The 17001-nt window shown below is 32.7% G+C and overlaps 2 protein-coding genes across 5 annotated transcripts; one reads left to right on the forward strand and one right to left on the reverse strand.

The window, feature by feature from the left end:
• Positions 1-4092: 4092 nt before the first annotated feature.
• LOC106762868 (fatty-acid-binding protein 3, chloroplastic) lies at positions 4093-7985 on the forward strand. 3 transcript variants are annotated; one of them, XM_014646971.2, is made up of 5 exons: positions 4093-4483; positions 6170-6271; positions 6644-6799; positions 6888-7102; positions 7577-7985. In XM_014646971.2, the coding sequence occupies exons 1-5, from the start codon at positions 4270-4272 to the stop codon at positions 7733-7735; spliced, it is 846 nt and encodes a 281-aa protein (XP_014502457.1). In that variant the 5' UTR covers positions 4093-4269; the 3' UTR covers positions 7736-7985. The 3 variants fall into 3 exon arrangements, with proteins under 3 accessions (XP_014502457.1, XP_014502458.1, XP_014502459.1); XM_014646972.2 differs by having other exon boundaries at positions 6644-6694; XM_014646973.2 differs by having other exon boundaries at positions 6888-7080; positions 7577-7741.
• A 237-nt stretch (positions 7986-8222) lies between these two features.
• Positions 8223-11189, reverse strand: LOC106762869 (receptor-like serine/threonine-protein kinase At1g78530). Of its 2 annotated transcripts, none has more exons than XM_014646975.2 (6): positions 10864-11189; positions 10506-10562; positions 10079-10417; positions 9518-9772; positions 9279-9412; positions 8223-8684 (listed from the first exon to the last, which is right to left on the reverse strand). In XM_014646975.2, the coding sequence occupies exons 2-6, from the start codon at positions 10528-10530 to the stop codon at positions 8484-8486; spliced, it is 954 nt and encodes a 317-aa protein (XP_014502461.1). In that variant the 5' UTR covers positions 10531-10562; positions 10864-11189; the 3' UTR covers positions 8223-8483. The 2 variants fall into 2 exon arrangements, with proteins under 2 accessions (XP_014502461.1, XP_014502460.1); XM_014646974.2 differs by having other exon boundaries at positions 10506-10675.
• Between the last annotated feature and the right edge of the window lie 5812 nt (positions 11190-17001).

Raw genomic sequence — 17001 nt, forward strand, 5'->3', positions numbered from 1 at the left:
TCTAAATTTCTTGTATTTACTACTTTTTGAATTATGCCTAATGTTTCTCTTTAATAAAAATTATGATAATTATTATTTATTAGTTTATAGCTTATATTTAAGGTGAGTTCTTATATTAAGGGGGGAAATTATTTAATCATGCATAGCGTTTTTTAATAATGATAAAAAAAGGGGGAGAAGTATGTTTAAAAGACTTAATTATATTTATCTCTTGTCTATTGATCTCTTTTCCTTAAGTTATGTATGAGTTACATATTAGTACATGTTACAAAAGGCTTTAAATCAAAGAGTTTTTTATCATCATTAAAAAGGAGGAGATTGTTAGCATAAAATTGAAGAGAAGAACTTTTGGTGATGTCTCCAAGTGAAGTATCAAGTGCTCTTTTTGCAAGCAAATCTTCATGAAGACTTGTTTTTATGTTAAAGCTTTTGTAATTTAATGGTGTAAGAAATAATATGCCTTGTTTCTCAATACCAAGAGGGGAGGGGGTGTTAAGATATCGACAAGTGTACCGAATCGTATCAAGTAATATAAAATGGTAAGACCAAGTATCGTTTCCCAAGAGACTCACGACCTAAACAATTGTGCTTTTGCTTAACCAATTAAGACTGAAAACAAATCTATAAGTGTTTAAATGCAAATACAGAAAAATAAAATGAATGCAATTTGATCAATTGAGGCTAAACACTAGAATGAATGAATGAAGTTGATAATATGGGATGAATATGTTGTTGGGATTTAGATTTCACCTAATTACTCTTATGCATATAAGAATTCATCTTCTTCATTAATGTCAAAATCACTTTCTAAATTACTTAAAACCCGATGTCTCTGCGAAGAAAGCCTATCCTTAATTACTAGTTACAATGTCTCGTCTCTTTAACAAATAATTCTGCTTTACATACGCACAGAAGCTTAAGATAACCAAGTGTTTTATCCCTGTGTCTAGGAAATAATTCCCTTGGGAGCAATTCCCCAGATCTAGATTCTTTCGTATGTGTCCATATCACAGAAACCAATAATCATGCCATGAATAAGTTAAACACGACAATGCATAGAGAATAGAGAAAAAACCCTAACAATTAATGAAAGAAGCATATATCAATAAAGAGAATCAATTCAATACACGAGAGTTCACAAGGTTACATTATGTCCCAACAACAAATAGAATTTAGTTCCCCATTGTCATGGTGAAATTAGATGTACAATGGAAAAAGAATGAAAGATAAACCCTAAAAACCGAAGAGGAGTGCTCCTGCATCCAAATCTGCTTCCAAAGGGTTGAAAAGTGTGAATTTAAGCTCCTTCTGTCAAAAGATACCAAGACTAGGACGTCCAAGTCCTTAAATAGAGCAAATAAAAAGTCCAAGCACACGTCGCCGGCGCTCAGCGCTCAGCGCTCAGCGCTCAGCGCCAACTTAGGGTGCCCAGGCGTGAATCCGAAGATATTGGCGCTCAGCACCACTAAAAAGGCGCTTATGCGTGAAACAATACTCGAGAACTGGCGCTCAACGCCCCTGAAAGGGCACCGAGGCGTGAGCTAGTGGCCTTCAGCGCTGAGGGCCTCAAAAAGGGCAACCAGGCGTGAACCAGTGGCTTCTGACACTGAGGGCCCCAGAAAAGGGCGCTCATGCGTCCTTCGATCGTCATTTTTGATGCTTTTTTAGTTCTTTCTGAGTTCCAACTCCGTGGTACTTCAACTCCTCTTCCAAATCATCCAAATTCCCTACAAAATCAAGGGAATTCATGATAAAATCATTAAGTATAACCTCAACTCTCTTTATTCACAAAATAACCTAAAACTAAAGGATTAAGCAAGTTTCTAAGTAAAAAAGGATTCATTTAGTATCAAAATTAAGTCATAAATAACGGTGAAATCAACTGTTATCAGAGGGTGAATTGGTTTTTTATAAAAACTCTTTCTTTTGCTATCTTTTTGAAGTCTTTAGAATAATCTTTGAATCAAATCACAACAATGAAAATAATGTAGTAAAAGAGTTAAAGGGAATAGAAAACAAACTCAGGTTTTCATACTAGTTCGATCTCAATGCCTACATCCAGTCTCTTCCAATCGACCTTAGATTGAAAGCTCTTCCACTATAAAGATTTGAGTTTTTACACAAGGCTTTACAGAGACCACTCTCAAATGTAAACTGCTCTCTAACTCAACAATCTAATATAGAAAGACAAAACCTGTAGAAAAAACAATCCTCTTTCTCTGTAGTAACCCTTTGAGACCCTTCTCAAAGTCACAAGAACACCAAGTTCTTCTTCCTGTTCCACACGTACAGGGCAACACAATCCAAGATTGCTAAAACAAGTTTCTGATCAAGATAAAAAACACCTTACTTGTGCAGCAAATGATTAACCAATTCACGTTCACAAATTTCCTTCAATAATCCTTCAAGATCTTCAAATCCTTTATATCTTGATTCTTGGAGAGTTAGGCACACCTACAATTATTTTCTTCACTAACAAATATCAGATATGAAAGTTTAGAATGATTAAAAGTTCTTATTGCAAGGTGGCATGCATCAACATATAGATTTACACATATCATACGCATTTTAATCGATTATGAAAATAATGTAATCGATTACACTTCTATTAGTGTTACGCAGAATTACATTAAAATAAACTTAATTGATTAAGTGTTTAATGTAATCAATTACACATAACAAGTAAGTCAAAACATATGAAAACATGACTGTTATGACAATTAAGACTTAGCTTCAAAAAAGCTTTCAAAGTATACCAGACTTAACTGATTACATAAACCGTGTAATCAGTTAAGTACTACACTTTGATAAATTTGAAAACTTTTCTCTTCAAAAACTCATCATAGCACATTGCAAATAGGTGTTAGCAAAGGCACGAGTTTTAATCAATTCTAGACATAATGTAATCGGTTAAAAGTCATTTGCAAAATGTTCTCACCATCAAAAGTCACGTTGAAAAGTTCGTATAACCTATTTTTGATAAAGTACTGAAAAATTATGCCTACTTTGAGAAGTTGACTTCAACCTACGACTGCTGCCTACGAATAGACTAAGATGATCTGAAGATAAAAAAAAAAGTACTATCTAACGGATATTTTCTCATGAAGCCTATAAATTAAAGATCCCTAAAGAGAAGATCAAGAGAATAGGCACACAAACACAAAAGAAATCATCTTAGAAGAAAAGAAAATACCAAAGAAAGAAAATACTCTCAAGCTTCATAAAATCATAAGCTTACATTTGAAAGAAGAGAGAAAATTCTAAAAAGTCTATTAGATTGACTTGTATTGTATACATATGATCTTTGTGAGAGTAATCGTCTAAAGACTTGTAAGCAATCTAATTGATTATACATTCTGAAGAGAATTCAAGCACTTGCTGATTAACTTGCCAGAGTTAAACACTAGCCAAGTAGCGTATCAGGTTAATACTGGAATTGTCTAGTGAAAACCAAGAGTAGGTGAAACTCAACTAGACAACCTATCAGAAAGATACTAGAATTTTCTCGAGATACCAAAAGTGTTGAAGAATATTGCATAACCAAGAGTGGGTGATACTCGGTTCTAGTCAGAGTAACATAGTTACTAAGGTTGATTAGGTGTTTCCAGAATGTTCTTCTTCTCTCGCAACGTCTTTTTCTTAGATGTAGTGATTCTGATAATATCTTTTTGCTTTATTGATCTAGACAAATATCAAGATCAAAATATACAAGTATCAATATTCTTTATACTAGATGCATTAAATGTTTTGAAGGTTGATAAACGTCTTATAGTTACCTATTCAAGACAATTTATCATTTATTATTTCATTCATAATAAATACAATTTATCATTTATTATTTCATTATAATAAATATTTGATAAGACATATAACATCTCAATTTACCTATTTTTTTTACTTAAAATAAGTCCATATAAATCTCAATACATGTATTTTGATTCCTTTTAGTTTCTATACATATTAATATGCGAAGTGAGAAATTTTTAATTTTAATTTTGTTGAGAATAATGTCAAAATTATCTACTTCATCAGCATTCCAATGGTTGTTTTATCTAAAAAAGAAAACAACAAAACCTAACCGTAAAAGGAAAATCACTTCAACAAGATGACGGTTAGATTAAGTCGATAACAAGGGCGGAAAAACCGAAGTGAGAGTACTTCTGTTCAGTTCAGATTGCTTTGATCTTAGTATATGCATATATTATTAATCCTTTCAAATATTTTATTACCAAACATCGAATATACACAACACAATCCAACCTTAAAAAGATGCTTGGAGCTGTAGCAGCTTCCACAGCACTATGTTTTTCACCTTCGACGCCCCCCACAAGAATTTTTGTTCATAGAGGAGTCTCAAATTCAACATTGCCATTGAGCAACCATGGCCACTCTTTCTCACTCTTATCATCCACCCCTATGCATTTCTCTTCACTCAGCAGTAGAAGACAACCCCTTTTCCTTACACAAGCTGCTTCATCTTCAGGTTAGATTCTGTGGTCACTCCTACTCAAGTTGTTTTCAGCTTTATTTTTGCTTTTTCAATTCTCTTCACCACTGTCTTTTTTAATGCCAATTTGTATTGTATGCCATGTTGTGTTGCCTGGTTCGTTTCTTATTCTACTTCTTCTTGGAATGCACTTGGCACTTTCTTGGAAAATGAACAATGCAGACTAGGGAATAAACTTTAAGGGTTGTGGAGATATTCCATACCCTGAAAGTTAGATTGATGTTTCCATAGAATATGTGTTTTTTTTTTTTTTTAAATTTCAACTAAATGTTAATTTTGAGTCCTGCCGGGTAACTTGTTTAATAGAGAATAATGCTTTTGCATATTCAATTGGAGGGTGACATGGTTACAGTTGAACTTATTGTGATGTTCTGCAGTCTTTTTTGCTGGCTTCTTTGTACCTCTACTTAGAAGAGAAAGAGAGAAAGGAAATGGTAGAGGAGATTCTTTGAGTTGTTCTTTATAGGCTAGTTTCTGACTTTCTCTGAAGTGTAATTCCATTAGTTGCAATAGTTCTTAAACATGGGCATGGTTTCCTCTTTATAGTTCCTTTTGCATCTCTAAACAAGGAATAGATGTGAGAAGGGACAAGGCTGTTGCATTTGCTTTTCTGAACTCTACATTTCAAAGTAATACTGGTACTTGTGGAATCTCGTGTGAGGCAATAATAAGAATTAAACAATTTTTTGACTGGTCGAGCAAGTTAAAAGTCATAAAGATAGGCATAAAGTAAGAGAATTCTTCCATCTATGTATGATTCATGGCTATATTTTTTTGGTGAATCTGGAAGCTTTTAAAGATTCTCTAAAACAAACATCTGTGTGCGCCTCTCTTTTTATATTGCATCCCTGAGTTTGTTGATAAAAAAACTAGCAAAAGTGGCATGAGTATTTTACTACTGACCACAAGTTCTTAGTTATTAGGCACAGGCTTTGACATAAACATAAACACTTCGTCCCGACTCAGAGTCTGTTAGATATATTATCTTTATATTTATCTTTTATCTTTATCTTTTATCTTTATCTTTTATCTTTATCTTTTATCTTTTAGTTAGTTTGTTATTATTCAACATAATCCTAAATATTATACACCATGTGTACTGTATATAAGTGTGTGAGACAGAGAGGGAGAGAGATCAAATATAATTGAAAATGTATCAACATACCAAAAGTTCTAAATTGATAATTGATACTTGTGTGTGTATATATATATATATATATATATATATAGGCATGTCATTTTTGTTTACATCTTTTGATGATAATGAAAATACATTAAAAGAATTACCTGTTTGTCAGCTGGCATAAAGGATTCCTCTTTAACTTATACAGAGAGGGCATAACAGCAAGTGTTTAAATTTCCATTAGGAGTTTGAACTCTGTTTTCATGTACTATTGTTACATAGGACTTCATTTCAAACTATCAAGATCAGTTACAAATTAAAATTAATTAAGCTGTTGCCTACCATACTATTGCCCTCAATTCTTAGGACTCAATTTATATATCTATCAAACAACTTCACTTAATTTCAACTGGTTTTAATATGAAATCTGAAATGGTATCATAGTATATAGTTCATCTTGGTATTTCGCCTATTTTGATTGGCTTGCCTATTTTTCAACTGATGACTAATTTCTTTAATTTTGGTAATTGATCATGAAGCTGCAAATGCTGAATACGTGGAGGAGCCAGCAACAAACGTGAAATTCCAGACATGTTTGAATTTTCCGGGTTGCTCAAATTCATTAACTTTGTTTGGAACTGGTTAGTTGTTATAGTACCACATGACTTTTGGAAGAGAAACGATTAAAATGTTCTTGACGTATGAAAATAGGATACAGCTACATCCCTAATTTGATATGTCAATATGAAAGGATATATATTATAGCAAAAGTCATGTCATAGTATCATATGACTTTTTGAATAGAAAAAGACAAAAATTCTCAGAGCATGTTAGAAAAGGTTGACATGTCTGAAACCATAATACGGTCTGTTAATTTTTGTTTCAATAATCTCCCATCAGTATTGTGTTGCAAATCTTTATTCAGACCAATGGAATTTATTAAGTTTCAATAATGTAGTTATGCTTTTATTTCCAATGTTATAAACTTTGATGGATAACAACACTTATTTCAGGATACAGAGAGAAAGTTTTTGCAATTATTGGTGTTAAGGTCTATGCTGCAGGTTTGTATCTAGATCAATCTATTACCCCTGAATTGAATGCTTGGAAAGGGCTATCAAAAGATGCCATTCAGGGGAATTCTTCCTTGTTCCAGACTATTTTCCAATGTAACAACTTCATAATCATTTATTTGTTTCTGCATGGCTGAGTCATACAGTGAATAAGTCGATAATACATGCCTTTATATGATTGCAGCTTCCTTTGAGAAATCATTGCAAATTATTCTTGTGAGAGATGTTGATGGTCAAACATTTTGGGATGCATTAAGTGATGCCATAGCTCCAAGAATTCCAGCATCCACATCTGCTGATGAAACTGCTTTGACCACTTTCCGTGGTGTCTTTCTAGATCGCTCTCTTAAGAAAGGAACTTTCATACTTCTGACTTGGTTGAACCCCACCAAATTGCTTGTATTCCTACTTTCATATTTTTCTTGTGACATATTCTTCAAACAAATTATCTATTATTTTTTAGGTTAAATATGTTTCTAGATTCTAAACTTAGATGTGAAATTAGAATTTATCGATATATTTTGCTCCTCAAACTTTACTTCCCAAATTTAAAAATGAATGAATGTAGTCCTATTAATCCAACAACATTAACTTTCTTTTAAGTGTTAAGTGGCTTTTCAGACTGATATTTGAACTGTTTACACTATTTGACACATTCCAACTCAAATATCAACTTGAAACACGGTTTACCACATAAAAAATATTAAAATCATTGGATTAAAAGAATTATGTTTATTCATTTTTAAAGTTTGGGACGTAGATGAATTCTAATTTCGTGTCAAGATTTAAGAACTAAAAACCATATTTAACCTTTTTTTTCTTCATTTACCTTTGCTGTCTAAAATGTTCTAACTAAGTCCATTGATATTTCAGGTTTCTGTCTCCCCAAACAGGTTTCCATCTACTGTAGATGCTACAATTGAATCTGCAAATGTGGCTTCTGCCCTTTTTAATGTATTCCTTGGAGATAGTCCTGTTTCTCCCTCCTTGAAATCTTCAGTGGCTGAAGGCTTGTCAAAAGTACTCAAATAGAAAAGTTTTGTGTCTATTGAGAAAGTTCCCTGCATCAATCATTAAATTATTGCTATAACCCATATTCTACTGATGTCTGTGTAAGTATGCTTCATGTTCTACTGATGTATGTCTAGTAGTGTACACATGGAAGCTGTTACTTAGTTCCGGTGGTTATGTCTAGTCTTTTAAAATAAATTGTTTTTCCATTAGTATATACTCTTTAAATCAATTCTGATTTACTATTTTTCCTAGGAAACACTTCATCATACATTTTCTGCTCTCACCAAAGTTATATCTTCTACTTGATCTTAGTCCTGACACACTCAACTTGGTGGATTGAAATTTAATCATATCACGCTGTATATTAAAATCATTAGGTCCATGAATAATTACATCAATTTTGTTGAAGTTGATAGGCACCAGACAGTAGCTGGCCCTATTCATGTCGCATGACTGTTGAAAGTCTCATATCGATTAGAGATAAGACTAACTTATAGTATATAAGTGAATGCAATCCTCATTTTATAAATCGGTTTTGTGGAATTGAGTTAAACTTAAAGTCCACTTCTTAACAAAAGCTACATCAATTTTTTTCTTTCAAAATTCAATACTTTTCTATACATTTTCTTTTATGTTCCTCCATTCCCTCTCTCTGTTGAGCATGACACTCCCAAGCAACATCTAACATGTAGTCTAGCTCCACGACCGCTTGTAAGATGATTTTCCGGAAACACCACAGTTCAGAGTGATGGTTTTAATATCAAAATCAGGATTCTGTAACAAGTTTATCTACTTCTGTTTGGTCAAGCATTTTGACAACATCACCCATGGTTGGCCTATTCAAAGGATCTGGTTCAAGACACATCATTGCAATGCTGAACACCTTATTTACCTCTTCCATTGAACAAGTTCCTAAGCTACTATCAAGGACGAACTCCTCCTTCTTCTCTCGAACAACAGCCTTCACCTGTTTCGATAATAACAATGATTTTCTCAAAAGTAAGTACTCATTCCAAAGTTGGGTCGAATTTAATATTATCTTATAAATTACTCTTCTAATTAAACTTGGTAGCTAACATAAGAATTACATCCCCTTTTAATATTTAATCGAATGTGTTTTATAAGTCCTTGGTAATAAAGGTATGAATAAAAGCAAGTAAAATGGATTATATGCTATTTATGTTGTTCTTTCAGTAACCGTTACACAATAGGTAATGCTTTAGAAATTTATGATTTCAACTTTTCGATAGATTAATGCAATTCATAGTCCAGGTAAATGTTTCAAACAAAGCTCCAATTTTCGTTTTTACCATTTTTTGTGATTTTAATCTTTACATAATTTCTTGTTTTCAAATTTCAATGGAAAAATATGCTTTGCCCTGGCTTTCAAACCGTATGTCCTTGATACCAGTTTCACACTGATAGAGCTAAAAGGTTATTTTCTGGTTTCACAATCATAGAGCTAAAAGTAAATACGGTACTTAATTAAAAAAAATTAAGAGCTATATAGTTTGAAGAATATATAATCATAGAAAGAAATATATAAGAATTATTTTCTTACCCATGTGACAAGCATTGTTCCCTCTTCCAAAAATGCTTCATCACTGGGTTTCTTCCCAGTTAAAAGCTCCAGTAAAACAACTCCAAAGCTGTAAACATCCCCTTTGAGTGTTGCTCTTCCTGTATCAAAATATTCTGCATGCAAACAATAATCAAGCAGGCAAAAAACAGAATAATCAATTTGAAACACAAGTATAGTTTAAAATGTAAAAAGCGTGTTTGGCTTGCTTCAGTCTATACCAGGTGCCAAGTATCCAAAAGTTCCAGCCACAAATGTTGAGACATGAGTTTTATTTGGTTGCATCAAAGTGGCTAATCCAAAATCAGAAACTCGAGCATCCATATTTTCATCCAACAATATGTTACTTGACTTGATGTCTCTGTGGATAATGTGAGGGATGCAATCATGATGAAGATATGATATTCCTCTAGCTGCACCTGCAGCTATTCTATATCTGGTTGGCCAATCCAAAACCTTCTTGTCCCTTGAACTTCCTGCATTACTTTGGACTTTCCAATTAGAAAACTATGCTCAATTATCACAACATTCCAAATCATAAAACAACATAAGAGACTTGTACTTCCTCAATCGTGATGTGCTACATAGTAACAGATGAGCTAAACCATTTCATCCTAGTCTTGAATTTTAACAAAGAATACTGTTATTAGAGCAAATATAAGAATAAAAGAAAGTCAATAGTAAAATCTATAATGCATAAAAAATTGTTCATTCCATAATTTCATTCTATTTGATTTCTACCTAATGTCTCAGTGTAGGCTTAGAAACAAACAAATGCGTACCATGCAAAAAGGAGTCCAAACTTCCATTGGGCATTAGCTGATATATGAGAAGATTGTAGTGTTGTGCAGTGTAATATCCATGAAGGGTCACAATGTTGCGGTGTTTTATGTCTGCCATTGCTTGCAACTCTCTCTCAAAGCCTTTATCTCTTTCTGCAGTTCCACGGTTTAGTCTTTTTACTGCCAAGGCTGTGGATTCATCTAGTTTTATTCCATAAACCACACCATAACCACCTGACCCAATGATGTCCTTGTTGTTCAGTTTCTGTGTCTTCTTTAAGATCGCATCAGCTGTGAGAGATTTAAGCATTGAGGACCTGAATATAACTATCTTCCCTCCTGTATTATGAAATCACTTCAGATTAGTTTTTCTTCTTTTTTTTTTTTTTTTTCTCTGCAAAAGCAAACATCCCCTTTTTCCTCATACCTGGATAACCTTCTTCATGGATCATCTGTTTTCTTCTCCATCTTTTGTAGAGGAGAACTGAAATAACAATCTTGGATATCACAAAAGCGATGAAGCATATGGTTATGGAAAAGGCTATAATCAAGGCCTTCCTCATTTATGCAATAAGCTTGTGACAAAATTTTAAAAACCTGAGGATGCAGAAAATCAGAACAGGCAATTAATGCCAAAGATTAGTTCAGGATTTCTCATTGCTAATTTGCAGAATTTGGCATATGAGGACAAGTTGAAAAGTTGCAGCATAAAATATGCAGAACTAGCATTTTTTTTTTTGTCGTAAATGAAACAAATCTCATGTGTATAGAGGAGGAAATCTCACAGTAATTCCGGGGTAATATTTTGTAGTATTCTGATTTCTTTGAAGAATCACTTCAAATCTTCAATTTCTGGTATTATGACTGTTTCTGAAGATGAACATAGCTGCCATCTTCACACTCTGGATGAGCCAAAGTTTCGCAGAGTTGTTTTACTGTAACAGTTCAGAATGTTCAGTGGAGAGAAAGAAGCAAGGAAAGTTCAGAGTTATTTTCTCACAAGCCATATTACATCCTAGAATGGTGGAGCCTAAATTCAACCAAGAAAGGAAGATCACTGAAGATGAACATGATGATGATGATGGTAAGAGGAAAAATAAAAATTATACAAACACCTTTTTGAAAATAAGGTATATCTGATTATAAAGTTTCACATGAAGAAGGCCCACCTAATTTTGTCTGTCCATCATTATGTTCTCTCTGGTCCAAACAAACTATTGTGAACTCGAAGGTTGTGATGAGATGAGTCATCACACCTATTTAGCATGTATTTTTCATGGAAAGCATACTTAAGAGGATAAAATCTGTCAAAAATGTATGTATTACTGTGTGAGAACACAATCTCAAGGGATTGATTATGGTAGAATCATTACTAGAACACACAAAATAGGTAATTCTCTGAACCACTTAGTAAAAAAACACGTCACTATCATTCATGTCAACTAATGTTGATGATCACTTTTCTAATGTGAGATAAATTTTAACACTTGCAAACCTTTTCTCTTACTATGAGACTTTTTCTGCTTTAGGCAAAGGCAAATATTTTTCCTCCCTAATCTTTTCAACCGAGAAAAAAACATTGTGTGAAAACCTTCTTTGATTTTTGTGGCATCGGCAAAGTCAATGCCTTTTGTGTAGCTGACAGTGAAAGTTTTTCCTAAACCAATGCGAATGGATTTGTTCATACCCTAACCATATTACTTTGATTCTACTATTGGAATGTTCCCTGTTTTTTGAGAATAGAAGAGTGTGTTGAAATGGACAGCAAATGAAAAGTAGGCAAGGAGGGTCTGCTACAAAAATGGTAAAAGTGTTTTGCAACATTGAATGATCATGTGAAAGATTCCATGCTGTCACCCTTTTTCTTCACCATTTGTTTTCCATTAAATTTGGAGGGTGGGTAGGAATTCGCTAAGCCAACCAGAAATACATCATTGGAGAAGGAAGAAAAAATCACCATTGAAAATTATTGGCCTATAAGCCTCCAGAGTTTCACAAGCTTTTGTTATCATTTTTATTAGGACTTGTTCTTGCGTGTATGAATAATATACATAATAAAAGCTTCTGTGTACTTCTAACAAGAAGACTTCTGTCGGTGGTGTGAGTTTAAGTCAAAATTAAACTTTTAAAATCACTTTATAAGGATTTATATGCCTTCTTATTGTAACAAAGTGTTGTGAAGTTTCGATCAATTTTTTGTTTTAAAGAATTAAATGTATTTGTGGTAAAAAAACATGAAAGAGTTGATTATAGGTTGTATAAATTTTTATACAGGTATTGTTTTCTTATTGTCATCTGTTGTGGTTTTTTTATTATTTTAGAATTTTCACATTATATTCTTATATTGATATTATTTATATGTTAATATCATAATTTTTGTACGTGTAAGAATCTAGAAAATAAAGTATCAGAGTTGATAGGTGTATTAAAATAATGAGACCGAGTATTTTATTATAAAATAATATCATAATATAAATAGAATTTTCTAAACTCGCTTCATTATCTAAATCACCTCTATCTCTCTAAAACATTGTTCTCTTAACCTCTCTACCATCCCTCTAAGCATTCTAACTCATTGATCCTTTGTTTGACGATCTAGAGGTACTTAGGCAATCATTGCGTAAAGGTCTACAACTTCAACCAATCAATTTGCTGTTTAGAGGAAGTAAGTCAAAAACCCCTTTTCTTTGGTATTCTAGGGTTCTTGATCATGCATGTCGATTCTGTTTTCCATGAATTAAGAATCTCTCTTCCTTATTTCTTGGTTCAATTGGGGTTCTAAGGTTGATCTGTAATCACCAATTAGTGATTTATAGGTGTTTTAGAAATTTCTTGCATTGCAAGCAATCTGCGGAGCGTTTTTAGTTTTTGGCAGTTGTTTTAGAGGTAAGGAATATGTTTGATAGGTGATAGTATGAAAATTTAGTTGTATGCTAATTTTGATATTTGAATAGTATGTTTGTTTTAATATGCGTGCGTGATTGAATGAAATGGTTTGATGAATTTGATTAATGATGGTCACTGTCTTGTGTATATGATTGATGTTATAAAGGTGGACGATAGTGAGCTATTACAATGTAGACATGTTAGTAGTTTGATGCTGTTTTGAATGGTCTTGGGTGCAATTTTGGGAACTTGGGTAGTGAAATTTTGATGGGAGTGTTCTGGGACAAATCTAAATGGTTGGGGTCTGTAATGAAGTCAATTGTGACTTGTTCTGACCCCTAAGTTTCACAATTTTGAGCTGAAAATGGTTTAATTCATTTTGAGTCTATAAGTTGAGATTTTTGAAATGTTAGAGTGAAATCTTGCACACAATCACTTAAAAATGAGTAGAGGATGGTTTTTAGGAAGTTGTTTAAGTCAAGTTGATAGTATAACACGATCTAAGAGTGTTAGAAGTTGGGAAAAATAGTTCAAACTGGTCAAGAATGGTTGGTGGTGCAAATTCTACAGTTTTGGTGTTGTAGAATTATGTAGACTTGTTGAGCGAGTGGAGTCACTCAGCGAGAGGCTAAGGGTCTGGACCACTGTCTCTGGTCTCGCCTAGCGAGTTGGGTTGCTGAGCGAGAGAGTTGGGGGTCTGGACCATTGTCTCTGGTCTCACCTAGTGAGTTGTGTCGCTGAGCGAGAGAGTTGGGGTCTGGATCATTGAGAGTTTTATTCGCACAACGAGTTGGGTCGCTGAGCGAGAGGTCGGGGTCTAGGATTAAATTTATTTTATTCGCCTAACGAGCTGAGTCGCTAAGCGAGAGGTTGAGGTTTGGGGAACACGGTCTGTGTATTCGCACAACGAGTTGGGTCGCTGAGCGAGAGAACTCTGTGGTCACCCAACGAGAGGAGTCGCTGAGTGATTAGTTCAGGTTTTGTTTTACTTTTTCATTCATTTGTTCTTATGCGATTAGAATTATGTTTTGGTTCATTTGGGATGATGTATGATTATGTATGAGTTTATATGAGTATCAAAGTTATGAATTGAGATTTAAAGTGAAAGTATGTGGCTTTAAAGTATGGTTTGAAGGTTGTGGAAGAGTTCCAATGAGGAATCTCTTATTGGTGATTTTATGGGAGACTAATATAAATTGTAAGAAGCCAATATGATGGTAATCCTCAACGTCTACTGATAATGTATGCTCAATTAGAGAGTGATGACTCATGTCATGAGAGGAGTAGGAGGTCTTAGCCTGTGGGTCTTTCTTCATGGTGGCGAAGGACGTGTTAAGGACTAATCCTGTGTGGCAGCTTTGAGTGGGTCAGCTGTTCCACCACACAGGTGCAGAACTATTCATGGCTCGACAATTATAGTAGATGCTAAAGGGTTTGGCCAAGCCCGAGTCAGTATGTGAAGAGAAATAATGTGAGACATATGGTGTGAGTGAACTTGTATATTGTGTTTACTTTAGTATGAATGATTCTTTTTTTTTTTCAATTAGCTTACCCTTCTTGCATGTTTCTTTGTTGTTTATTCTATGTGTATTTTCTTTGGTGATGATCATCTGGTGGGTGTGAGTAGAGAAGAAGATGTGTCCGTCGAGCAAGCTTTAGGTGAAGGGGATTCTGACGTGTAGATTTATTAGATCCGTTTTCTTTATAGAAATGACAGTTTCTTGGTGGACTTTTGATACACCAGTGTTGTATATAGTTTTGATACTAGCACATGTAGTATATAAAGTTATATTTATAGTTTTCGTTGGATGACTTAAAGATGACTTTATATTCATTATCCATCTCGTTAACTGATCTAACATATTAATTATATGATGACTATTATATAGTTACAATGCTATATTTTGGAATGTTACAGTATGTAAAGTTAGTAATGTGTTTCATTGATGATACATTTTTCTAATAGAAATAATTTGTTTTCAAATTATATAATCTAAAAGTCACTTTTAACTTCTGAATTATTCAATTTAGAAGTCTATGTTTTTATAAAAAATAACTTCCATATTATATGATAAAAAAGTTATTTTTTACTTTCAAATTATACCATCTAAAAATTAAAAAAACAACTTTGAAATTTTACAATTTTAAAGAGGTAAATGAAAAAAGAAAATTATAAAAGAGAAATTTACACAAAGAATTTTATACTAGTTCAAATCAAAAGATTTTATATCCAATTGTTAATCTCTTTAAAGAGGGATTAACTAAACACTAAAAGTAACCAATAAGTTACCATCACAAAGATTAAAGTTAAGGTTAGAAAGCACCTCCTTCGACACATAAAGGATGAATAACACCTTCTTCGACACACAAATATGAACAACTTTCCTTGCAACAACAGTAGTACTAAATCACAAGACACACTTAGTGAAAGTTCTCGCTCTATCTACACTAGGTTTTTCAAAGTCCCTTTTCACAAACATAGAGAGTTTTTCTTTGGCACATAGCTCTAATGCTCTTAATGATTTTTTTTTTTTGAAATTAGGTTTAGGTAAGCTATATATAGACCCTTAATTTGAAAATTAGGTCAAAAAACTAAAGAATCTATTTGTAATTGTAACTGATAATTGATTATCATAAGTGGTAATTGATTATTCTAGAAATTATTTCAAAAATTATTTTCTTTTTGTGATAATCGATTACCAACATGTGATAATTGATTAATCCAGAGGCTTTTTTGAAAATCTAAAAGTAATTGTGATAGTTGATTATCACTTATGATAATCGATTATTTCATAGTGTTTTTGAAAAATCAAAAATTTCCTTAAGTGATCTATTACTTATGTTTTGCCTATTGACTCTTGAACTACTATTTTAAATACAATAAAAAGATAACAAATCTTAGAGCAACTAAATTAGTCTTCAATTTATCTCTTTAATTAAAACATTCTTTAAATCTTCAACACTTCTCCATGAATTATCATCATCAAAACTCTTTATTGAAGCAAGACGTCCATCTTCTTTTTGCTAACAATCTCTCCTTTTTTTTATGATGATAGAAAAATTGTTAAAGGCTTGTGATATGTCCTATTCTTAATCAACAACTTAAGAGAAAAGAATAGTTAATCCACAATAGATATAAATAACAAGATATCAATATATTCATATATCACCCTCTCAAATAGATATAAGTTATCAAAGTCAACCAAAATATTAATTCGATTATAATTTAGCTCCCCCTCAATCATTACAAGTTTACTTCACCTAAATGCAATATTTTCTCTTTTTTATTAAAATAAATCTTTCTACGATAAGTAATCCCTTTTAAATCCAAAATTAATTCTTAAGATTTAAAAAAAATGCTTTTTTTGTTCTAGAACTTAGATAATTAATTATCACTCGGGATAATTGATTATTCTAAAGGCAACTTTAGACTTTGGAGTTGTGTAGGGATAATCAATTATCATACTTGATAATCGATTATTCTTGAGGCAAAATGAACATTTTAAAACCTTCAAAATCGATTATCACCCTTGATAGTCAATTATCTACATGTGAAATTTCAAAAAAAAAATTTAAGTATTATTAATTCTTGGGTTAAATATGTTTTTAGTCCCTATACTTTGGGGCGATTTTGGTTTTAGTCATTCTTTCAAACTAAGGTACAATTTAGTCCTTCAACTTTAGAAAACTCTGGTTTTAGTCCTTTTTACCGAATTTTTTTAACTTTATTTGCTGTTTCAAACACGTTTCTCAGTTAACATTGAAGCAAAAATGTGTCCAACAGTGGAAACAATCCAAATGCTATAATGAAACGGGCTTGAAACAACAAATAAAGTTAAAAAAATTTGGTAAAAAAGACTAAAACCAGAGTTTTCTAAAGTTGAAGGACTAAATTGTACCTTAGTTTGAAAGAGGGACTAAAACCAAAATCGCCTCAAAGTATAGGGACTAAAAACATATTTAACCCTTAATTCTTTAAAACATATATAATATTCTTAAATCCTTTCAAAGATCATAGAGCCTTTCTTGATTTTTTA

Source organism: Vigna radiata, chromosome 5 (assembly GCF_000741045.1).
Source record: "Vigna radiata var. radiata cultivar VC1973A chromosome 5, Vradiata_ver6, whole genome shotgun sequence".
NCBI lineage: Eukaryota > Viridiplantae > Streptophyta > Magnoliopsida > Fabales > Fabaceae > Vigna > Vigna radiata.

Coding starts and splice junctions, on each gene's coding strand:
- LOC106762868 (XM_014646971.2), top strand. CDS start 4,270: ATGCTTGGAGCTGTAGCAGCTTCCACAGCACTATGTTTTTCACCTTCG. Junction 4,484..6,169: donor ACAAGCTGCTTCATCTTCAG/GTTAGATTCTGT, acceptor TTGATCATGAAG/CTGCAAATGCTGAATACGTG. Junction 7,103..7,576: donor TGAACCCCACCAAATTGCTT/GTATTCCTACTT, acceptor TTGATATTTCAG/GTTTCTGTCTCCCCAAACAG.
- LOC106762869 (XM_014646974.2), bottom strand. CDS start 10,641: ATGAGGAAGGCCTTGATTATAGCCTTTTCCATAACCATATGCTTCATC. Junction 9,413..9,517: donor TTTTGGATACTTGGCACCTG/GTATAGACTGAA, acceptor GTTTGCATGCAG/AATATTTTGATACAGGAAGA. Junction 8,685..9,278: donor GAACAATGCTTGTCACATGG/GTAAGAAAATAA, acceptor TTATCGAAACAG/GTGAAGGCTGTTGTTCGAGA.